Source organism: Mercenaria mercenaria, chromosome 1 (genome assembly GCF_021730395.1).
Source record: "Mercenaria mercenaria strain notata chromosome 1, MADL_Memer_1, whole genome shotgun sequence".
NCBI lineage: Eukaryota > Metazoa > Mollusca > Bivalvia > Venerida > Veneridae > Mercenaria > Mercenaria mercenaria.
In genome coordinates, this window is record NC_069361.1 from 17,121,919 (window position 1) to 17,148,380 (window position 26,462).

General features: G+C 34.6%; 1 protein-coding gene across 4 annotated transcripts in view; it reads left to right on the forward strand.

Annotated features, from left to right (window-relative positions):
- Positions 1-26,462, forward strand: part of LOC123544879 (kinesin-like protein KIF26B) — a 245,457-nt gene that overhangs the window by 20,943 nt on the left and 198,052 nt on the right. For 2 of the 4 annotated variants that reach the window (XM_045330972.2, XM_053540938.1), the window contains exon 2: positions 13,205-13,384. In XM_045330972.2, coding sequence (XP_045186907.2) covers positions 13,223-13,384 — 162 coding nt within the window. In that variant the 5' untranslated portion in view covers positions 13,205-13,222. Of the gene's footprint in view, positions 1-8,706; positions 8,853-11,103; positions 11,135-13,204; positions 13,385-26,462 lie in introns of those variants that run through there. The other 2 variants (XM_053540943.1, XM_053540953.1) reach the window with 2 other exon arrangements.

The window sequence follows — 26,462 nt, forward strand, 5'->3', positions numbered from 1 at the left end:
TAAAACATTTATGATGTAGAATTCCCCTCACAGGAATTATTACTTGCCAGTGTTGTATACGCCTTGTCTTCAGTTATCATCTTGAATATAAAAGATAATCGAAAAACATTTATTCTTAACAACTTCAGTGCCTTCTGGATGTTTTATTGGTTATTGTGCTCATTTTCACAGAAAAGTACATAAAACTATTATATGACTACAAAAAATATTCTCTTTTTCGCTCTTACTTTTGGAATATTAGAAAGCAAATAGGCCTATTATAGGAAATGTTCGGGTGAAAAACCAAGTTTGACATGGTTAGAATGAATTTTATATTTGAAACATTACTTCAGATGAATTGTGACAAGTGTAGGTAATCATTTTCGTCAGAAAAAACTATTTAGAACTGCTTAAATAATATATGGTATGAACGTTTAAAATATCTTGATGTTATCAAGATATTCTCATGCAGACGGAAGAAATTCTCATACAGACGAAAGAAAGTTATCTGACAAGCAAGTGTATCGTAATACGCACGTTACTGTTTATTTTAAAAATACGGTATATATCTCTATATGTTTAACGGTGTTGTTAGACAAGATGAAAGACAAAGGCTAACTTGTCTTGAAAGCAGTTATTACAATATTTTCTTTGATATCAATTTCCACTTGATATTCTAGAAATGTCGAAATAAATGAAGTAATTGTGGACATAAAGGTCTCCACAACTTCTCTGCTTTGTAAACTGGAATCCGACAAAATATTCAGTTGCATCCGCAAATTTTCTGAAAAGTTCCACTTTTAGCTAGTGTCCAGGAATGTAGATTGAGGTTTTACTATGACTTTGAATGGGTCAATCATTTAAATACGTGATCTGAACATAAACTAAAATCTGCCGCGTCAGTTAATCTATGCTCTCTAGTCGGTCAATTCGGTTCTAAATGCAAACTCATGGGCACCCACACTTTTGTCCAGTTGTTTTGGAATGGAAAGGTTTCAGTATTATTCATATTTTCCGACCCTTTTGAACTGCAGTAAGTATCCATTATTTCAACAAAGATTATTTTCCATATCAGGCAAATTTAATTGCTTTCACCCAAAAGAAAATAGTAGAAATTCGAACTTGAATGCAAGAATCAGACAGGTCTTTGAAAACAAGTCTTGTGTGCGTGTGCTCGTCATTCTCAACCCTAATATTGTCTGTAGATAAAAACCATGCACAAACTTTGAGAATAAAAATACATATGCTACTCTTCAGAAAGTTTTTATTATGATCAACTTCTGTATTATGAAATATTATTATCTAAAAGCAAGTTTCCTGTTTATTTGATAAGTTTTATCATAAAGTTTTCACAAAAGACGTGATCTATCTGTACAATCTGAAAACATACTTCGAAACAATGTTTATGGGTAATCATAGGAATCAAAATAACGATGAGGTGTGAACGGTGGAAACGAGAAGGTGGAGAAATTAAATGAGAAGAGATTATCTCTAATAATAACAATAATTTTGTCTGCGTGATACAAAAAGGATACATTTGTATACCTAGCAAAATAGTTAGACTTGTGCTGAGAATAAGGAAGTGATACGACAGACTTTGTTGTACGTCTTTATTGTCTGAAGGATTTCAGACACAGAGACTTAACATTGGTCCTTCTGACTACAAGACTTTGAACTTCATACCTGTATGTGTGATATTTGTTTAAAAAAATAGTATTTTAATGTACATGTTAGTACAGAATATTAAAGGCTTTTAGCGGGCTAAAGTATTAAGTTCCTGTCACTTTTAAACATTTTTCACGTTTGTTACAAAATAAGGTCTAAGAAAAATAAATAAAAATAAAACAACTTTGCTGTCTCAATTATAGATCGTGTGTCGTCTTATAGACTTCTACGTCTTATCTTCCAGTTGTATTAAAGCGTCTCTGTATAAGTAACACATGGAAAAATTGTACATTACATTGTCAAAAGACTAAAATATCAAATGACAGTTATATTGATTAAAAAATCAAAAGAGATTTTTGAAGTCATTTGCCACTAACTGTGAGGCTCAAATTCAGCGACGTCAACAAAAGCTTCTAGGAAGTACAATAATAATACAAAACAGACTTCATCAGTCTAAGGAATCTTGGCCAGATCCAGAAAATATCTGTGGTTTGCTGCCCAGCATGTTATCTCATTATCACTGACAAGCTAACTGACCACAGTGAATTATGGCCCAACACTGAAGGCTGATATAGCACTGAACATCTGGGTAAATTGTATTCTAACATTAAATTTCTATGTTTCTTCTTGATCAAAATTTATACAAATATGTTTTTATATAGACCATTGATTCTGCAGTTGAATATAAAACTACTGATAAAGAAATATATGTGTTTCTGACTGACTGAATAAATTTAATTTTTTTAAATATTATTTTTACTTATATCTATTTCTGTGTTCTAAAATACATCAAAATCCTCTTTTTTTTCGATTGTAGAAGCGTAGTAGAAGCGTAAAAATGTTGAGGTCAGGTTATTAAATTTAATTTCGACCAGGAGACTCAAAAACACCTAATTCATTCCTTTTTTTATATGCTGACATAAGAGTTTCCTTGTGATGTTATAATACGACTTATAACACACTTTCTATTATTACGCCTATTCAGATGTATTTAAAATCAATATTATATTCTTGCAGAGAGTCTATTATGTAATAAAAATATTTAGGGTCTCTGATTGTTAGCAAAGATTTTTTTCTATAATGAGGTTAACATTGAAAATTTGGAATTAAATTAAAACAATACTTAAAATGATAATATAGATTTTAAGTAATAATTTATTATTTTTCCAGCAATACTTGTACATAGAAAAGAAATCTTCAAAAGTAAAGAAACATGAGATAAAATGTGTGTCTCATTTGTTGCTATACTGATGTATAAATTATGCCCATAGGTCTGCTTTACCATTGTTTAGCTTCTGGAGTGTGCAGGTCATTCTTATCAGCCCCACTCTATCACTTGGATTGCTGACCACCAGCTAGCTGGTCATGGGATATTAGATCAAAGGGTCTGTAGAGTAATTATAACTGTATTCATGCTGAGGTGTTACTGCTCAGCTCTGAGCAGTTTCTGACCAAGATTCCTCTGACTGTCATCGAGAAAGGATTTGCAATTCTACTTATTCAAAATATACCCATAAAACTGATATGAAAAATCACTATACTAAACGTTAGATAGGTTTTGACAGCAGACCCAATTGTTCAGGTGGAAATATATCAATAAGGATGATAACTCTTAGAGAAAATCTGATTTATTCTATATACCGGCTGTCTGATATTCTAAACCAGTTTCTATCACGAGTATGTCAAATAGGCTCTCTAAGGAGCTAGACAACTTGCTGCATTGTCAAAGAGTCGTATAACACCATCAAAATAAGGTTATCTGTCCTCTTTCGCCTGTATTATTTAATAGTCTTGTTGTTAGCTGCAGAGTAGAGGCGCTGAAAGCTGATTTGATGTCGTGTGCCGGAAATAAATAAAAGGCACTGCCAGTTTCCATTTATCTGTAGAAAATGAGAAAAAAACATTTTATCTATCTAGAAGGGTTGAAAAGGAATACACAAACAGATACTGTTTCTGTTTCTTTTTTGTTCTTTTTAACGAACCTGAAAAAACGAGTGATGGACGCACACTTAATATTTCTTTTTTCTGCGAATATTTTTTATTCTTAGCCAGACTTTATTATCATTGAGAAAACAGCTGACCGCCACAGAAATCACTAATGTTGTGCTCCTCAGTGTGCACCGAGAACATTGCGATTCTTACTAGTGATAAAAATTGTAATGTCATTTATTATAAATCCGAAAGTTTTACTGGTCTTTCTTCGGTCTTACCTGTGTAGGTGGGGTACTCGAAGATGTAACAGATCAGCGCACGAAATCTCGAGCGCTCCGGATTCATTGCAGAAACAGATGTTAAAAGGAAACATCTCTGTCAGTTTGAGGACTTTAGATATATCTTCATAGTTTTTTTAGTCCCCTACTGGTTGAAAACCAGTTTCGGGGACTATAGGAATGCGCTTTTCCGTCATTCCGTCCGTCCGTCCGTCCGTCCGTCTGTCCGTCCGTCCGTCCGCAATTTCGTGTCCGGTCCATAACTCTGTCATCCATGAAGGGATTTTAATATTACTTGGCACAAATGTTCCCCATGATGAGACGACGTGTCATGCGCAAAACCCGGACCCCTAGCTCAAAGGTCAAGGTCACAATTGGAGGTCAAAGGTCAAAAGGGCTTTTTTCCTGTCCGGTCCATAACTCTCCCATCCATGAAGGGATTTTAATATTACTTGGCACAAATGTTCCCCATGATGAGACGACGTGTCGTGCGCAAAACCCGGACCCCTAGCTTAAAGGTCAAGGTCACAGTTGGAGGTCAAAGGTCAACAGGGCTTTTTTCCTGTCCGGTCCATAACTCTCCCATCCATGAAGGGATTTTAATATTACTTGGCACAAATGTTCCCCATGATGAGACGACGTGTCATGCGCAAAACCTAGACACCTAGCTTAAAGGTCAAGTTCACAATTTGAGGTCAAAGGTCAACAGGGATTTTTTCCTGTCCGGTCCATAACTCTGCCGTCCATGAAGGGATTTTAATATTACTTGGTACAAATTTTCCTCATAATAAGACGATGTGTCATGCACAACTTTCAGACCCCTAGCTCAAAGGTCAAGGTCACACATAGCAGTCAAATGTTAACATAGCATGAACAGGGTCTGTTTCGTGTCCGGTCCATAACTCTGACATTCGGTAAGGAATTTTAATATTACTTGGCACAAATGTTCCCCATGATGAGACGACGTGTCATGCGCAAATCCCGGACCCTTAGCTCAAAGGTCAAGGTCACAATTGGACGTCAAAGGTCAATAATTTTTTTTTCCTTTCCGATCCATAACTCTGTCATCCATCAAGGGATTACAATATCACTTGGCATAATTGTTCCCCATGATGAGATGACATGTCATGCGCAACACCCAGTACCCTAGCTTAAAGGTCAAGGTCACACTTTGAGATCAAAGGTCAGTAGGATATTTTTCCTGTCCAGTCTAAAACTTTGTCATGCAAAACAGGATTTAGATATCAGTTGGCACAAATATTCCCCTGAATGAGACAACATGTTATGCGCAAAACCCAAGCCCAGGGTCTAATTTGATGTAACTTGGACCAAATGTTCAACACCATGAGGCACCCTTGTTTTTAGAATTACATCCCTTTGTTGTTACTATAAATAGATTTTATTGTAACTTTTTATTATTGGCCGTAGAGAAAAATCGAGACCACTTTTCTGTGGTACAACATGCATGTTACATCCATTTTTAGCTCATCTGATTTTTTGAAAAAAAATGATGAGTTATTGTCATCACTTGAGCGGTTGTCGGCGTCGGCGTCGGCGTCTGCGTCGGCGTTGCCTGGTTAAGTTTTATGTTTAGGTCAGTTTTTCTCCTAAACTATCAAAGCTATTGCTTTAAAACTTGGAATACTTGTTCACCATCATAAGCTGACCCTGTATAGCAAGAAACATAACTCCATCTCGCTTTTTGCAAGATTTATGGCCCCTTTTGTACTTAGAAAATATCAGATTTCTTGGTTAAGTTTTATGTTTAGGTCAACTTTTTCTCTTAAACTATCAAAGCTATTGCTTTGAAACTTGCAACACTTGTTCACCATCATAAGCTGACCCTGTACAGCAAGCAACATAACTCCATCCTGCTTTTTGCAATAATTAGTGCCCCTTTTGGACTTAGAAAATCATTTTCTTGGTTGAGTATAATGTTTAAGTCAACTTTTCTCATAAACTATCAAAGCTATTGCTTTAAAACTTGCAACAGTTTTTCACCATCATAAGTGGACACTGTACATCAAGAAACATAACTCTATCCTGCTTTTTGCAAGAATGATGACCCTTTTTAGACTTAGAAAATCATGGGTAGGACAATATTTCTATTACACAAAAAAAATCAGATGAGCGTCAGCACCCGCAAGGCGGTGCTCTTGTTTTAGGTGTATTTTGACCTATCTCTACCTGGTAAAAAGTTTCTTGTGGACTTTATATAGATTTTTTTTTTTTTTTTTTTTTTTTTTCATGAAAACAACTGTGGGTTTTTATATATGCGCATTTTAATCCAGGTGTGTTGTTATAACATATTGTTTATAATAGTACAATATTGTTTATACATCATTGACAGATATCAGTTCATGATGTTATACTGCAGTAGAGAAAATTAGGTGCCTTCCAGTAGGGGACTTTGTATTGCATGGCAATACTTCATTCACTTGTTTTATTTCTTCTTCTGGCAAGGATACGGTGCTTCTTTTACTGGAAAACTGCACCATCGGAAGTAACAAGTTTTGGAAAATTTGTTAGATAGAATTTGTGTCTGAATGTCAGTTTGTATTAGAAAATATGGACGTATTTCACGGTCTGAATGTCTAACTTGAATAGATTTAATGGTTTTATGTCAGAAGGGTGAATAAAACAGTGACTTTTTTTGCTTAAATATGGCATCTATATTGGTTACAGTTTGCCAAAACTTCAATCGTGGCTTGCCATATATCCTGATGTTTTACTGGAAACATGTTTCATTTGCACTTGATTTATGTTACCGACAACCTAAGTATACACAATAGGTATCAAAATTTAATTACCAATATATGTGCTCAATATATAGGCCTCAATACATATGTGAAAATAAGGGATCTGTTTTGAGTAATTACAATGTTGTAGTGACAGGGGATTGAAACAATAGAAATTCTTACAGGACTTGTTGAAGTTCTCTTCTTGATAAATTTGTGAGTTGCAAACTACAGTATAGAAGGTCGAACTGGAAGGTAGAAATAACAGCAAACTTTTAATTAGGCCATGAAATTTAATTAGGTTTTCCACCTGTCGAATCTTGGCATTAGTGTACACGATCTGTCAAATTAGTTTTATCCCTCAATTCTTTACATGCATTGTTTTTGTAAGAATCTGGTAGGACGTTTTAGTGTGTAACATCACAATAAGTTCCATAACAGTAGTTGTGCTAGAAATTGTTTTGTTGAGCTCACTGAAGTCATGTAATAGATTATATTGTTTTAGTTTATTGTACCAAAACGTTATCTTTTGTCATAAGACTGGTTCGTTTCTGATGGGTAAAGAAAAGAACTGGTTTGACTCTAAACGTTGTTATTTTCACCTTCTTGTTATTTGTCATTCACCAGAAATCCAAAACGTAGTACCACCTTCAGCAACATTAATTCTCTGAAAATTTACCATATATTCTATGAATTCATATATAGTTAAATTGTTTATTATACTTGTTTTTTCTTTCTTTCTAACCATATATAGGTTTGTGTTTAGACCAAACGGATTTGAAGTCAATCACTTTTGATGTCAGATCGTCTTAATTATATTCTCACGCCTTTAAACTGGACATATTTTAATTAATTGCGTGTTGAGCGATGTTACTGTAAATGTTCTCTTTTAAAAGGTTTCACATTATGCATCAAAGTATATTTCACCTGCGAATCAATTTCTCACAGTTTTCATCTTGTATCTTTTTCAATCTTTCGGATTGTTTCCTTTGCTGTTCTGTTGATACCGTACTAGCTAGATACTGCAGATGACTTTTCTGAAATGCATTTCTTATCTTATCAATTGTTCAGTCTGTCTTTTGATAAATCTATATTAAAGTGTCAATGATTCGGTTTACTGCACAATACATAATCTTCAGAATCTATCTTTATTCCTTTTAGAATGAACATTTTTTTTGTCTTCACTTTACGCACTGTCTGGCTTTTCAAAACTCGGGCTTCTAAAAATAAAGAGAATGTGTCAAGATTATGTCAGATAGCTCCTAATTAATTGGCGCCTTTCTATATTGTCAAAGAGACAAATAATAGCTTCTAAATATACAGTCTATCCTTTCTCTAGGTGATTAAATGTAGTCTGCGGATAAAGAGAGTAAAGGCACTGCAAAATTTTACTTTGCATCGCCATTGCTTCTGCAAGTCTAGTGGACTTGTTGCGTAATCCAGCGAAGTTAATTTTTCTTGTCGTATTTCTTGAATTGCCCCAGAAAAAATGAAAATGACTGACGTACAACATACAACACTAAATGTTTTATTTTTCTTATATTTTTACATTTTTCTTGTTTCAACAGCGGTAATTAAAACAGCTAAACTTAGAAGAAACCATTCACGTTGAGGATCACCTAATTTCGTGTTCTCTCATTTTACGAATCTAAATTCATAAGAAGAAAAGTCATAATTATGTAGATGATGATGCCAGGTTTAATAGATCTGAAAGTTTTGCTGGCCTTACCTGTGGACGTGTGCTACTTGGTGTAACAAAACAGCGCACGAGATCTCAAGTGCTCTGGATTAACTGTTAAAAACAGATGCTACATAGGAAGATCCCTGTCAGTTTGGACCTATTGGGGACCTAGAAATACAGATTTATATACAATGTATATCTCCTTTTCATTTTTTTTATTCGCGAAAAAATGCATGTTGAAACTTAAACAGAAAAAACTACACTTTAGGAAAAGTTACGAGAAACAGTGTCGGAATATATCAACTTGTATCAGAGAAAAGAAACATTTGTTTCCGCTCCTAAACTTGAATGGATTTGTAGCAGAATGTAGAAAAGAATAGCAATGTTGTTTTAATGTGGCATTTATATTGATTACTTTTGCCAAATTTCAATTTTGATTTCCGTATCTCATGATTGTTTAATTGATTTTATTGGAAACCTGTTTTGTTTGCAGTGAACTTGTGTACAGCCTAATATCTAATGTATAGTAAAATATAAATTCTTCTCTGTTGGATTTTATACTGGAATTCTTGTTCAAAGGTATGTATCAGTTTAGCCCAAAATATCTGCGTTTTAGTTTATTATAACAGTTTTTGTCGCAATTGTTTTGGCCAGTCTTAAAACTGATTAACAGTCATAGCAACGAACTTAACAAACAAAAACTATCCCTAAGAAAGTATAGTATGCAACTGAACTTAACTTAAAATCTAAAGTATTATTGCCTGGCGGTTTTACGTTTTTGTTTTACTTTTTATACAGACAATATACAACAGGTAAATGTGATTTGTAATTGTTGGCGTAAAAAAAAAAGACTCCGCCTGTAGTGTTTCTAGCATTTGAAATGTAGAATCAATTAATTACAGGTCCTTACTGCATGCACAATGTCTTCGGTAGAATCATCACACACAACAACTTCCACACCTTTAAAGATATCTGTTAGAAAATCCCGTTTGCTTAAAACAAAAGAAATAATACATAATATTTGAACGTTAGCTTGTAATTGTCAAAATTCAATGTAAAGGTATTTTGTAACAAAGCTGCTTTAATGTTTCAACAATTGATCAAAAGGTAAATGTAGGAATTTGAAATTGCACGTGGCTGTCAGTTTTCGTTATTTGAGGCCGTGCTGAAACAGCCAGTATCTATAGTTCTCAGCCCGAAAAATAAATAATAGTCCACGGTAAAAATTAAAAAAGAAAATTCTTTGATAAATTAACACCTGCATTATGCAAACTTAGTATTTATGCACATGTTTCCGGGTTGTTTTATTAGTATTTTCATAAAAATTTCATAGAAGTCGTTACTTATCTACATAATCAGAAGAAATACTATAAACTCTATACTTCACAACAATGTTTAGGGTGTTATTTATAGCAATTAACGAGAATGACTCCAAATGGATAAATATTCACATCTCGGGCAGTTCGTTTTTTTATGTCTGTCCGTTCTTGGACTCACAGTTGTTGCAGCAGTTTTGGTCCTTTATGATCATGGAGTACATTAATCACTGCAATATAATTCCACTTTTAAGCCGTTTCTAGATGATATGAGAGGTGTTGCATATTTCAGTACCTGTCATGACCATCTTTCGGTTGGTTGCGTTATTTGCTTGTAAAAGGTCTTATACTTTTTACTGGATATCAGGACTATAATAAGACGGGGCTATTTACATTGTAAGAAAGACAAACGATACCTTGTGAGATGATTCTAAGAAACAAACACAGAGAACATACCTTTGTTCTATATGATGGTGTGGATTTAGCCTCAGTCATTAAAAAATATGTGACATTTCTGGAAATAACAGTCCTATTATATGCAAATATGACAGTTCTTACATAATACTTTTAAAACGTTTTCATGTATGTTTATTATATAAGATAAGTAAGTTTAGATGTATACAAAGGAGATATTTTCTAACAATAAACCACCCTGCATCTTATATATCTCTATATCTCCATTTAAGAAAAACGATTTTCTAATATTATTAAACCTATAATCATTAGCGGTCCTTAAGAGATATACATTTTTCATTTTTTCCCCGCGTAAGTGTCACACGTAACAATATCTGGTAAATTGCTTGTCAAAAGATTAAAAGACTAAATGACAGTTAATTCGAAGTATTGATTAGAAATCAAAAGGCATATCTTTTGAAGTCTCTTGCCACTTGCTGTGAGGCTAAAATTCAGCAATGTCAGCGATAGAAGTAGAAGGAGATTGGACATGTAATAAATACAAAATACAATTCATCAAACGGATAGGCATACAAGGTTTTCAGCTTGGTAAAAACTATTTGCTTAGAAAACGCAGATTTATTACCCGAATGCAGAAGGATTGAACAGTTTGTGTTGGTAAATTAAGAAATAAAACGGAAGGAATTCTCTACGTAGCAACATATATCCAAGTTTGAAATGCCTACCTTTTAACAGAAAAGTATAGCATTAATAGGTAATGGTAAAGGTTATCATTAATCTCATTTCCAGAAGTCAACTCCAGAACGCTCCATTATTTCAAGTACTCCATTGCCAAGGCTATTTCTTCCTATAGCCTCGCAAGGTGTGACGCTTGTGCTACTTTTATTGTTGTATTTGTAGTTCAGATTCAGTCTGTTGCGATGTTCCCATTAGATTCTTCTGACACGGCATAACAAAAAAAAAAAAAAAAAAAAAAAAAATGATCGTGTGATCCTGATCATCCATTCCGCATTTTTATCTTTTCCTGAAAAGAGATCCATTTCGAAAAATAATCTTCGGCACTACTGACATATGGCGGGAAAATGTGACAGACATATAACATTCAATTTCACAATATTTTGAACTTTTTGTGTAACGTTTGCATGCTTCAATTATTGCAGACTCTTATCAATGTTGTAAATATGTTTCAATGTGGTCGTCTTTAACTTTTCTACATACAGGAATTGGAATTATAGCGACCATTAATCATTCGTCCTCAATATTTCTCGAACCTAAAAAATGACACGTACTGTAAGAGAATGAAGAATAGTATACATAAAATTTTATGTAATATATCGTTTATGACTGTTGAAATTAAATTTTGCAATATTGGGGCGCACTGATGTGACCTCAGTAACTAGATAAATTTTGTCAGTAAGCTATAAGAAATATTGAGTTACGTCTCTTACAGGCAATAAATTTATCCTCCATTATTTTGGTCCTTCGAGGTTTTGACAGTAAGATTTCCCATCACAAATATAAAAAAGATTTGACCATCAAATTATTTTGACTAGTCTAATCAATAATATGCTGCAGGTATTATTAGTATACTTAATGGATTCACATAAAACAGGTTCAGTATAACCTGGCATAATAACCCGATAAATGAATTGAAGTTTGAAAATCTGGTTGCTGATATCTCTTGAAAGAAGTCAGTGGTTGTTGCTTATTAACGTCTTCATTTTCAATGTATTTTAGTAGACAGTTTTCATTAGTCTATGTTCAGACCCAGTGTTTTGCTCACAGGAGATAACTCGTGAGGCTATTCAAATTTTGTATAATTATGTCCTTTTCCTTCTCAAAACACTAGATATCTATCTATCTTCCATAACCATCAAACCCCTTGCGTGGACGTAGACGTTTTGCGCATCAAAATCATAAAGAGAAAGAATATAGTGATAAAAATTTAGAGTGGAAGAAACTAAAAAATATAACTTTGCTGAAATAAGGTTAAAACTTGAGTTAGCAGGATAACTAGGGCGAGACATGTTCAAGGCTGCAAACTGCGGCACTGAACTGCTCTAGGGTAGGGAGGTGGTATTTTGATATAATCAGAGCCAAAAGAGGTCATGTGACATAATATTCTAAATTTGTTTTATTTTATGAAAAAGTTTGATCTTTTTAGCTCATCTGATTTTTTTGGAAAAAAAATGATGAGTTATTGTCATCACTTGATCGGTGTCGGCATCGGCGTTGCCTGGTTAAGCTTTATGTTTAGGTCAGCTTTTCTCAAACTAACAAAGGTATTGCTTTGAAACTTGCAACACTTGTTCACCATCAATAGCTGACCCTGTACAGCAAGAAACATAACTCCATCCTGCTTTTTGCAAGAATTATGGCCCCTCTTGGACTTAGAAAATATCAGATTTCTTGGTTAAGTTTTATGTTTAGGTCAACTTTTCTCCTAAACTATCAAAGCTATTGCTTTGGAACTTGCAACACTTGTTCACCATCATAAGCTGACCCTGTACATAAAGAAACATAACTCCATCCTGCTTTTTTCAAGAATTATTGGCCCTTTTGGACTTAGAAAATCAGACTTCTTGGTTAAGTTTTATGTTTAACTCAGCTTTCTCATAAACTATCAAAGCTATTGCTTTAAAACTTGCAACACTTGTTCACCATCATAAGCTGACCCAGTACATCAAGAAGCATAACTCCATCCTGCTTTTTTTCAAGAATTATTGGCACTTTTGGACTTAGAAAATCAGATTTCTTGGTTAAGTTTTATGTTTAGCTCAGCTTTCTCTTAAACTATCAAAGCTATTGCTTTGAAACTTGCAACAGTTGTTCATCATCATAAGCTGACTTTGTACATCAAGAAACCTAACTCCATCCTGCTTTTTGCAAGAATTATGGCCCTTTTTGGACTTAGAAAATCATGGGTAGGACAATTTTTCTATTATACATAAAAATCAGATGAGCGTCAGCACCCGCAAAGCGGTGCTCTTGTTTAATGATGACCTGGTCATTCTTCAGTGCAGCTTACCTTGAAAAGTGATGAAGGAGTGTAGTAATTAGAAGAAGAAGAAGAAGAAGAAGAAAAAAGTGTTTTATTCCAAAATTTTTAATATTATTTTAATATTGTGAACAGAAGAAGTACATAAAAGTGTCATTAAATATGTACAGGAAAATATCAATTGAGTGTGTTTTTCTTCACAGGCTGCCTTGAATGATGTGATGGAGAGGTCCCAGAGGTCAGGTATACCAGTGTTCAAGGGTCTGTCAAGGGCCAACAACAATAATGAAGATAGTGAAGTTGTGCGGCCGCCACCGTCCCCACCTATTGATATACCTGGAAGATGTTTGGAACTTCAATCTGATGATGAAATTGATACACAGGTATGTGATGGTGGTCTGTAAGTACTGAATAGTTTTCATAAGTGAATTCTGACTTTACTAACTGTCATTTCATTAAGATTGTTGAAATATCGAAATAGCTGTCAAAAAAACTAATTAAAAAAAAACATCTCTTATAGGGATCAAACTGAATGTAATGGGTCTTTTTTTCCTTAACTTAATTTCTAACACAGTATATTACGAAAACTGTAAAAATGTCATAAATTGTTACTTAATACCCCAGTCACACATACGGCGCGGATAGCTACGTCTAGCCACGGATAGAAACGTAGTAATCCGTATCGATCCGTACCTGAGCCGTACCTTAAAGTAGTAACCCGTATCAGTCTGTACCAATCCGTACAGCCCAGGTACGGATCGGTACAAATTACTACGTTTCTATCCGTAGCTAAACGTAGCTATCCGCGCCGTATGTGTGACTGTGGTATAAATGTGACTGACCACCTACGCTAGGAAACAGTTATTACTGTTACAGTGTATTTGCAGAAAAGTAGATAATACAGTGATTATCTATACTAAAGAGTTCAGATACAAATTGCAACTTTTAAAAAACAAGTGCCTTCATTTGACTTCCAAAATAATTCCTTTGTTTGTTATATTCTGAAAAGTTTAGTAAATCCTGGATATGTATGATACATTTCTTTATATTCCTAAGATGTAAATAATGCTTTCAGCTGTTAGCAAATGAAGATCATTCAAATATCAAATAAAATTCATCACCAATGGATCATTGACAGCTAGGTTGTACAAATACGTCTTACATTGGATCTGTGTTCCACTCAGTACAATACTTTTATCAAACTGGATAAAAATTATCCTAGATCAGTTAGACAGAAAGCATTGAAAGTATATTTTCTCTTCATTTTAGATTCACATAAAGATATTGTCAAGATTCTTCTATAAATTATTTTCATAGCAATTTTATACATTTTCAAGGGGAATAAATCTTACAACCTTGATTGTTGTCGGACAGCTACTGGAGATTTTTTCCCCAAATCTCCCTTGTGCTAAATTACAAAGTTTATAAATTTTATAAGGTTCTTTCATCCTTGTCGCTTTTTATCATATTTATGAGTATATTTTTAAACAAAATGGGTGTATCTGTGCAGAATTTATAATTTTTTTTGCAGTAAGCAGAGGGTAAAATTCTACATCATATTAAAGTATAAGAGGGTAATTTGATTTAATGTTGATTAATGGTTTGTAATCATATAATAGCGATTTGTGTATAATTGAGATAGGCAAATACTCTACTTTTCACGAAATTGAACAGAGTGATAATTGAATGAACCTGCCAAAGTTACCCTTTGTGAATTCAAAGAAAAAAATAGAAGGAAGTATTATATAATGCTATAGGAAAGAACAAAGGACATGTTTTTTCTTTGTGGATCTGCCAGTGGATTAACATAGACTATTATTTAGACAGGTCTTGGCTCAACTGGTATTTCTTAGTGTTAAGATTTGTATTTGGTCTGTTTAGATTAAACCTATTATTGTAAGGTAAGATCATACAAGTTTTGGTGCTTGCTGGACTTGTGATCTTAATGAGGAATTATAGAGTCTGCAAATAAATTCAGAAAAATTCCAAAATTCAGCCCCATTCCCCATCTCCAATAAGTATTTCTTTTAAATTTTCTAGCCCAAACTATAAGTATATATTTAAACCATACCATTTAAAGACAATGAGCTAGCAAGTCATTTTCTCCTGGAGTGTAACAAAATTATGACAAAAACTTTTATTCTAGCATAAAACTGCTATTCTTGTCACTTTTCAGGGGTGTTTTAACAGGAGAGAAAACTTGTGTTAACAGAGAGATTCTTGTGCTCGTGTGCTGTTATAACACCTTTTTCTATATGCGCGTTCCATGGCAAAGCGTAAATGTGATTCGGCCCCAAAATGGATAATTCAAAACGAAATGACGTCAATGTAAAAAAAAAAACAACTCAGACATTCCCGCGCATTTTGTGGAAATTTAATGACATTGTATTAATTTAACGGTATCAGTTTTTACGTGTTTTATGCTAGGATAGCGTTAGCGCATGTTCATTTCGTGTTATAACATCTGCAGAATCTCTCGGGATACATTGGTACCCTCGCCCTAACGGGCTTGGGCACCAACCAATCCCTCGGGATTCTGCAGATGTTATAACACGAAAAAACATGCGTTATCCCTACACATTACAACCTGATTTTTCGCCTATTTTAGCTGTTATGAAACAGTTTTCCCCTCCTAATGGGTGCTGCCATCATTCTCCAGGTCCTTTCAAAGAAATGGTGCCCTGACATAAGATTTCAAGCAGGGCAGCATCTAGAGCAGGAATCTGATGTTGCAGTTTGCCTCTCGAAAGTGTGCATGATCTCAGTAAACTTGTATAACTAGCTGTATATAATATCATAATATATAAACCTCTTTATAGCAAAATATTTAAAAAAAAAAATGTTTTGTCTTTTTCCTTCCGTGAAAAAAATGTAGACAGGTACTTAATTTTATCAAGTTGAAATTGATTGTTTAACTTAGATCGCAGATAACTGCTCTCGTGACAGTGTGTTTTGCCACAAAATACTTTATTAAGTGTCACATACAAAATAAAAACACTATTTTACATATTGATAATAGAATTTTTTGTCCGGGCTACTGTTAAAAATCTGATGACCTGACGATCTTTGTCACTCAAATAAACGCGGAATAATAAAGAAATAGTTCATTTTTGCCTGTATCAGTGGCTGCCTACCGCATAAATCAAGATCGTTTTATAAAAGTGTTTATAGATGGTTTATTTACATATTATCTGTTATATCCTCAGGGGTCTAAACAACAGATTGATTGTGAAATTGAGAAGAAAAACTTTTCGAATTTACTTTCCGTGCATTTTTTTTATCTATTTAAAACTGCATTATGAGAGAGAATATTGTTTTGTCTAGTTTACAGAAGAAAACGGAAACTCTATAACAAATTCTTTGAAGTTGATAATATTTATTATCTTGCAGTTTTCAAAGGCTGTAATTGATCAACAAATTAAATAAAAATTCAATTCAAGTTTCGGTGTGCTGTTGCAAGTTAAACAAACTAAGAGCTTTTAGACAGTAGACAAATTCTTTTAACTGTGTGTAAGACTGATAACAACATGCAACAGAAGTTTACAACAAAATCCTGAGAGTTTGATAGATAAAAGTTATTTTTATAATTATATTTTTTTTAGTTACCATATCCTAAATTAATAGGAATGTTCTGAAGTCATTCTCTACGTCTGACCCCCCCCCACTCTGTGCCCCAGGGCGGGGTCATTTTTGACCCAAGGGGGATAATATCGAGTCCAGCCATTAAAAACAATTCGATGTGTAAGCTTAGTCTTTTTTTAAAGAAAGAAAAAACCTAAAATGAAATACAGTGGTGACTAAATGATGTACGACTTCTGAGTTCAGTGTAATAGTTTACAGTGCAATAGTTTATAGTGTAATAGTTTACATCAATTATAACTTGAATCCTTTGTTAACCTCTACACCCCCACTGATGATAAAGTCACTAATGACAATTATGTTAATTAGGTGACAAAATAAATGCATTAAGATGCTATAACAGATAACACTTTATCAACTCTCATGTCCCTGATTGTTCAAAAATTTCTGACATGCGTTTATGAGGAAAACCTATTTTGTCCTGATATAAATGATAGGGTCTAATTTGAATAAAAAAGCGATGTCTCTTTGTTAATGATCAACTCATTGGGCTGCCAAAAAAATTAACCCGGTTAAATGTTGGAATTGATAGGTTATGAAGTGCACATTATGAATTTTCATAATAGTTTTGCACGATTTTTTCAAATTTAGTGTAGTTGTTATGTCATCTTGTCATCATTAAAACCCCATCAATCTAAAAAGATCAAGTGCTTGGATCAGTAATTTCGTAGCAACATGGGCGGCCTGGCTTAAAGAAACAAAAAAAAAATGATGGGAAAAAGAAGGCAAAAATTCTATTGTTATTGTTCTTTATTTTAGTTATTTGCTTGGGAAAAAAAGAAGTTCATTAAATTGAATTTATCTTAAAAGAATGTATCACTTTTAAGCGGAGTCTTTTTTTTTTTATTTCACTTGTGGGACTCTTAAGTTAGGAAATGTCTTTGAAAAACAAAGGTATGCCTGGATCAACATTTAAATATATGGTAATTTCTTATCAAGCCAGCAGAGGGATCCATTTGTATGTTTTAGTGTTCAGTGTGATCAAGTTAAATTTATATTTGACCACAATACTTTTTATATACTTCCCTGAATGATCATTTTATTAATTATCAGGAAATCCTACATCATTCAGAGGTGCAGTCATGAAAGGCCAGTATTTTTTACAGAAAATACAGTCCCTCAAGGGACATTTTTTCAGTGCAAAAGCAATTGCTAATATGAGGAAAGCAGTTTTAGCTTTCAAGCCAGAGACATATGTGTGAGAAAGGTTGAACAAATTAACAGGACCATGGGTTAATCTACTGACATCATTCTAATATATTTGTTAAGCTTTCAGTTTGTTTAATGTAGTGAACTTGAGGGGAGAAGTTCAACCAAGGTCATGTGGTTGTTGCCACTGGGTGTTTGGCATGCTGGCAGGGCACCTGTTTGTAAATCTTCACACACTAAACACTGGATGAACTTGTAAATTGCTTGAAATAAGTGTTGTTTTTTATTGTACAAAAAAAAAAAAAAGTGTTAACTCACAGTTTATTCTTAAATGTATGAAATCTTCTGAAAAAGAAAGCCTCAAAGTTAAAAGTTTTGACACCTTTAGAACTGGATCAAATTTAAACACATAAGCATCTAAGATCACTTTGCACTTTAAACACTTAAGTACAATTATTAAATGTTTTATGCCTTCACATGAATTGCAGAGAATAAGTTTGTAACAGTAAAATTACTATACATGATAAATCAGGGCCTCCACTGGACCTCAGAAAGTTGTAGCCACTTGTTGAGAGAAACTGCCAAATTGGAGCTGAATTGCTGAAGTATGGCCACACTTTAATGAAATTCTTGTCGCCACTTTAAAAAATCTGTAGCCAGTTCTTAGCATTTGTAGCATTTGACTACATTGGCAAATGGCAGAGGAGGCCCTGATAAATATTGCCTGACTTTCTGACAAGCAATCATACATACAGTATCTTATTGCAGAAACTATGGTCAAATTCTGCTCCCATAAGCTTCAGACCTTCAACCTTTGGCAGGTTGGGAGTCTTGCCATCTACCCCTTCACCACTTAGTTCCAGCACAATATAAAAAGCTACTTGTTCACATGACATCTTGATGTAATTTGAATCAAATAGTGTACATATGTCAATTACCTAACTTGGTAGTGGATAACCACACCAAAGCATTCTCCAAGAATTTTTACCTTCATCAGCTGGAATACCTTTCATGTGTTCAGTACAGATACAGGAAATACTGTTATATGGTTTTACCTTCAGTAAATGTTTCTTCTGACTTGGAAACAGATATACATACTTCATTTATTGGTGCCACATTACTGAACTGTTAAATTAATTATAAACCAATTAACTGGGTGCTGCTTCCAAAAAAATGAAAATATAACAGATAACAGAGAACCATTAAAGAGAATAACAGACACAGTAGTGTATTATTTAGAGAGCATGGGGCAGTGTTCAAACAAGGAGCATCTCAATAAATGCACCATATGGCTTAGAAAGTAGAGCTTTGTAAATACAAAAGCTCTAACAATTGTGGTTCAAAAATCCATATCCCGCTTAATAAATATTTGCATGAAACATGACCAACGATCAAAGAAACCTGATGCAAATAGTCTGAACAACCGACTTGTGTAATTTATTTGATCTGAATTCTCGTCATGTAAATTTTACGATTGTTCAACGTTGCAATTTTGTATTCATATTTCATGCCCATTCCTTAACAGCTATTGTGACAGTGAAGTCTAAACAATGTGATCTTCTTCAAATATGTTGTTAACTTTTTGTAAAACATTTTTCGATCTTGATGAAAGATGGTCTCGGTTTCTGAGCCAATTTTGTAACTGTGGCATAACACATTTATCACTTCAACATTTTTGGAAATTTTCATTACGGAATCATGATTTTTTGGCAGATAGAGTGAATTTTCTCAATTTCAGATAAACCAAGATCTTGTAAAAATAATGACTTTTACATGGAAATATTTTCTGCTGTTCTGTTGAGATTGCTACAATTTCGAGTTGACAAATCATTTTCACTGTTAATCGCTGAGTAATGCTGCTTTAAAACCACTTGTCGTAGAATTGAAGAGGGCTTTAAGTTCTAGCATCATTATGAGTCAAGGATTGCTTTGTGAGAGACAGGGTATCATCTTCAACATTGTAATATATCAGTCTTTAACTGTCTCTGTTGGAAGTCTGTTAGCAATTAAAAGAGTTGCATTTTAATTATGCTCCAATGGGTCAGCTTTACAGGACTACAAATGATGTGCAGTGGGCCAGGGTTACATGCCTACATACAGTTGTGTAATGGGTCAAGGTTACATGCCTACATACAGTTGTGTAATGAGTCAAGGTTACATGCCTACATACAGTTGTGTAATAGGTCAAAGTTACATGCCTACATACAGTTGTGTAATGAGTCAAGGTTACATGCCTACATACAGTTGTGTAATAGGTCAAGGTAAGATAATTCATTCAGGGGTCGGTTACATGCTACTAGTTGTGTAATGGGTCATGGTTACATGCCTACATACAGTTGTGTAATAGGTCAAGGTTACATGCCTACATACAGTTGTGTAATAGGTCAAGGTTACATGTCTACATACAGTTGTGTAATGAGTCAAAGTTACATGTCTACATACAGTTGTGTAATAGGTCAAGGTTACATGCCTACATACAGTTGTGTAATAGGTCAAGGTTACATGCCTACATACAGTTGTGTAATAGGTCAAGGTTACATGCCTACATACAGTTGTGTAATAGGTCAAGGTTACATGCCTACATACAGTTGTGTAATAGGTCAAGGTTACATGCCTACATACAGTTGTGTAATGAGTCAAGGTTACATGCCTACATACAGTTGTGTAATAGGTCAAGGTTACATGACTAAATTCATTGTCCAGTGGGTCAGGGTTACATGCCTACATACGTTGTGTAATGGGTCATGGTTACATGCCTACATACATTGTGTAATAGGTCAAGGTTACATGACTAAATTCATTGTCCAGTGGGTCAGGGTTACATGCCTAGATACATTGTGTAATGGGTCTTGGTTTCATGACTAATTACATTGTGCAGGGGGTCAGGGGTAAAGGACTACATACACTGTCCAATCGGTCAGAGTTACATGACTAAAACCATTGTCCAAGGGTTAGGAGTTACATAACTACATACACGTCTAATGGGTCAGGGATATATGACTACATAATTGTCTAATAGGTCGGGGTTACATGTACAAACAGCTCCTGTTCCATGAGAAAACACTACAGAGTAACATAATGGAAAGAGGCAACATAAGTGTAACAAAATGCAATATGCCTACAAACATTCTCCTATTTGTATGTTTAAGATCACAATATTTCAGATTGAGACTGTCCATTATCATTATGACCCTATCAGGCAATATTCCTTTGAACTCTATAATAGTACTCAAGTCCTCAGATGAATAAACAGAAATATGTTTTTGTTTTTGCCCTCTTTGACAAATACTGCCAAGGGATTTTTGTTTTTGTTTTTTCTGTTTGATTAATCATGGGACAGGTGTTAAATTTATCTTAATTACATAGGTACTAATTAATTAATCAAGTAAGGGTTTAATATCCAAAGATCTGTCATCTCATTATTATCATCACAGATTGATTGTGCCTGTGGCAGTTGAAACACTGGTTTTCAGGAATTTTGCCAAAATTTATGTGTCCTCCTTCAAAATTTGGACTGCTTTTGTGAACTAAATTGTTTACAAATTAAAATCACATCTGAAGTTATCTGCACCACCTGTTGCAAACTTACATGCCTCCATTATCTTTGTTCAAACTTTGGAAATTTAGAAAACGCCTTCTTTTGTTATTAGTTGCAATAGAAGTAAATTTTAATTAAAGGATTCTGTAAGATTTTGTCTTTAAAAGCAAGTTTTTGGAAGTTTTTATGCCTCCGAAGGGAGGCATATTAGTTTTCAACTGTGCGTTCATTAGTTCGTTTGTTCGTCACAACGTTAACTTTTTGCATGAAGGCACTTTACTCGCGAACCACTGCACCAGTGAGTAGGACCTTCAAACTTCACATGCTGGTAGTACTTACTGAGTACACGACCCCTACTACTTTAGGGTCACCAGGTCAAAGGGTAAGGTCACCAGGTCAAAGGTCAAGGCGCTGCAGGGGCATTTGTCACCATTAGTAACAGCTCTTGTTATCTTTAAAACAACATATTAATCAATAAAATATGTACAAAACTTTTTTTTTTTTTTTTTTGTTAGATTTTACGTAGCACCGACACATGATAGGTCATATGGCGACTTTCCAGCTTAATGGTGGAGGAAGACCCCAGGTGCCCCTCCGTGCATTGTTTCATCACGAGCGGGCACCTGGGTAGAACCACCGACAGAACTTTAGGAAGTGCTGTATTTTTCAACTTAACTTCATGAAATTTTGTCAGAATGATAACCTTGATCAAATCTTGGCCGAGTTCGAAAATGGGTCATCTGGGGTCAAAAACTAGATCACTAGGTCAAATCAAAGAAAAACCTTGTGTATGCGATAGAGGCTGTATTTTTCAATTAATCTTCATGAATTTTGGTCAGAATGATTGCCTAGTTGAAATGTAGGTCAAGTTTGAATATGGGTCATCTTGGGTCAAAAATTAGGTCACTAGGTCAAATCAACGAATAACCTTGTGTATGTGATAGAGGCTGTATTTTTAGCTCGACTATTCGAAGAATAGTCTTGCTATTCTACTCACCCTGGCGTCGGGGTCGGCGTCACACCTTGGTTAAGTTTTTGCATGCAAGTACATACAGCCATCAATTAAAGGCATATAGCTTTGAAACTTATTTTTTCTTTTTCTAGGTCAATTACCAACCTCTCTGGGTCAAGTCCCATAACTCTGACATGTATTTTGAGCAAATTATGCCACCTTTTGGACTTAGAAAATTCTGGTTAAAGTTTTGCGTGCAAGTACATACAACTATTACTAAAAGGCATATAGATTTGAAACTCATTTTTTCTTCTTCTAGATCAATTACTAACCTCACTGGATCAAGTTCCATAACGCTGGCTCGTATTTTGGGCAAATCATATGCCCCCTTTTGGACTTTGAAAATTCTGGTTGAAGTTTTACATGCGAGTTTCTATCTCCAAAACTAATGCAGATATTGATTTGAAACTCCACATGTGTCTTCGGGGTTATAAAACTAGTTGATAGCAGCAAGTCCCATAACTCTGACTTTCATTTTGGCTAAATTATGCCCCCTTTTGGACTTAGAAAATTCTGGTTAAAGTTTTGCGTGCAAGTACATACAGCTATTTCTAAAAGGCATATAGATTTGAAACTTATTTTTTCTTTTTCTAGATCAATTACTAACCTCACTGGATCAAGTTCCATAACGCTGGCTCGTATTTTGGGCAAATCATAATTATGCCCCCTTTTAGACTTAGAAAATTTTGGTTAAAGTTTTACATGCAAGTTACTATCTCCAAAACTAATGCAGATATTGATTTGAAACTTCACATGTGTCTTCGGGGTTATAAAACTAGTTGATAGCAGCAAGTCCCATAACTCTGACTTTCATTTTGGCTAAATTATGCCCCCTTTTGGACTTAGAAAAGTCTGGTTAAAGTTTTGCGTGCAAGTACATACAGCTATTTCTAAAAGGCATATAGACTTGAAACTTGTTTTTAGCTCACCTGAGCAATGCTCAGGTGAGTTTTTCTGATCGCTCTATGTCCGGCGTCCGGCGTCTGTTGTCCGTCGTCTGTCAACATTTAGCTTGTGTATGCGATAGAGGCTGTATTTTTCAATTAATCTTCATGAATATTGGTCAGAATGATAACCTTGATGAAATCTAGGCCGAGTTCTAAAATGGGTCATCTCGGGTCAAAAACTAGGTCACTAGGTCAAATCAAAGAAAAACCTTGTGTATGCGATAGAGGCTGTATTTTTCATTTAATCTTCATGAATATTGGTCAGAATGATAACTTTGATGAAATCTAGGCCGAGTTCGAAAATGGGTCATTTCGCATCAAAAACTAGGTCACTAGGTCAAATCAAAGAAAAACCTTGTGTATGCGATAGAGGTGGTATTTTTCAATTAATCTTCATGAATATTGGTCAGAATGATAACCTTGATGAAATCTAAGCCGAGTTCGAAAATGGGTCATCTCGGGTCAAAAACTAGGTCACTAGGTCAAATCAAAGAAAAACCTTGTGTATGCGATAGAGGCTGTATTTTTCAATTCTTCTTCATGAATATTGGTCAGAATGATAACTTTGATGAAATCTAGGCCGAGTTCGAAAATGGGTCATCTCGGGTCAAAAACTAGGTCACTAGGTCAAATCAAAGAAAAACCTTGTGTATGCGATAGAGGCTGTATTTTTCAATTGATCTTCATGAATTTTGGTCAGAATGATTGCCTTGATAAAATCTAGGCCGAGTTCGAAAATGGGTCATCAGGGGTCAAAAACTAGGTCACTAGGTCAAATCAAAGAAAAACCTTGTGTATGCGATAGAGGCTGTATTTTTCAATTGATCTTCATGAATTTTGGTCAGAATGATTACCTTGATGAAATCTAGGCTGAGTTCGAAAATGGGTCATCTGGGGTCAAAAACTAGGTCACTAGGTCATATCACGTAAAAACCTTGTGTATGCGATAGAGGCTGTATTTTTCAATTGATCTTCATGAATTTTGGTCAGAATGATTGCCTTGATGAAATCAAGGCCAAGTTCGAAAATGGGTCATATGGGGTCAAAAACTAGGTCACTAGGTCAAATCAAAGAAAAACCTTGTGTATGCAATAGAGGCTGTATTTTTCAACTGATCTTCATGAAATTTAGCCAGAATGATTACCTTGATAAAATCTAGGCTGATTTCGAAAATGGGTCATCTGGGGTCAAAAACTAGGTCACTAGGTCAAATCGAAGAAAAACATTGTGTATGCAATAGAGGATGTATTTTTCAATTGATCTTCATGAAATTTGGTCAGAGTGATTGCCTTGATGAAAACTAGGTCGGTTTTGAATATGGGTTATCTGAGGTCAAAAACTAGGTCACTAGGTCAAATTAAAGAAAAATCTTGTGTATGCGATAGAGACTGTTTTTTTCAGTTGATATTTATGAAATTTGGTCAGGTTGATTGCCTTAATGAAATCTAGGTTGAATTTGAATATGGGTCATCTGAGGTCAAAAACTAGGTCACTTGGTCAAATCAAAGAAAAAACTTCTGTATGTGATAGAGGCTGTATTTTTCAGTTGATTTCATGAATTTTGGTCAGAATGATTGCCTTGATAAAATCTAGGTCGAGTTTGAACACGGGTCATCTAGGGTCAAAAACTAGGTCATATCTAAGAAAATGCTTGTTTTATCGCAAGAGACCAATTTTTTTGGTCCAATCTTAATGAAAATTGGTCAGAATATTTGTTTCCATGAAATCACTAGGTCAAACATGTTTTACACTGTTATGGAGTGTTTCTTAGGTGAGCGACCTAGGGCCATCTTGGCCCTCTTGTTTCTTTTTCTAGATCAATTACCAACCTCACTGGGTCAAGACCCATAACTCTGACATGTATTTTGAGCAAATTATGCCCCCTTTTAGACTTAGAAAATTTTGGTTAAAGTTTTACATGCAAGTTATTATCTCCAAAACTAATGCAGATATTGATTTGAAACTTCACATGTGTCTTTGGGGTTATAAAACTAGTTGATAGCAGCAAGTCCCATAACTCTGACCTTCATTTTGGCCAAATTATGCCCCCTTCTGGACTTAGAAAATTCTGGTTAAAGTTTTGCGTGCAAGTACATACAACTATTACTAAAAGGCATATAGATTTGAAACTTATTTTTTCTTTTTCTAGATCAATTACTAACCTCACTGGATCAAGTTCCATAACTCTGGCTCATATTTTGGGCAAATCATATGCCCCCTTTTGGACTTTGAAAATTCTGTTTGAAGTTTTACATGCGAGTTTCTATCTCCAAAACTAATGCAGATATTGAATTGAAACTTCACATGTGCCTTAGGGGTTATAAAACTAGTTAATAGCAGCAAGTCCCATAACTGATATGCATTTTGGTCAAATTATTCCCCCTTTTGAACTTAAAACTCTTTTGATATTTAACCTTTTTAGGTAATATTTCCCTGCCTCTGGGACAATATTTCGAATAGTCGAGCTTGGCTGTCTTACGGACAGCTCTTGTTCATTGATCTTCATGAAATTCAGTCAGAATGATTGCCTTGATAAAATCTAGGTCAAGTTTGAATATGGGTCATCTTGGGTCAAAAACTAGGTCACTAGGTCAAATCAAAGGAAAACCTTGTGTATGTGATAGAGGCTGTATTTTTCAACTGATTTTCATGAAATTGGTCAGAATGATTGCCTAGATGAAATCTAGGTTGAGTTTGATTATGGGTCATCTGGGGTCAAAAAGTAGGTCACTAGGTTAAATCAAAGGAAAACCTTGTGTATGTGATAGAGGCTTTATTTTTCAACTGATTTTCATGAAATTTGGTCAGAATGATTGCCTAGATGAAATCTAGGTTGAGTTTGATTATGGGTCATCTGGGGTCAAAAAGTAGGTCACTAGGTTAAATCAAAGAAAAACCTCGTGTATATGATAGAAGCTGTATTTTTAGCTCACCTGAGCAATGCTCAGGTGAGTTTTTCTGATCGCTCGGCGTCCGGCGTCTGTCTGTCGTCCATCAACATTAAGCTTGTGTATGCGATAGAGGCTGTATTTTTCAACTGATCTACATGAAGTTTGGTCAGAATGATAACCTTGATGAAATCTAGGCCGAGTTTGAAAATGGGTCATCTGGGGTCAGAAACTAGATCACTAGGTCAAATCAAAGAAAAACCTTGTGTATGCGATAGAGGCTGTATT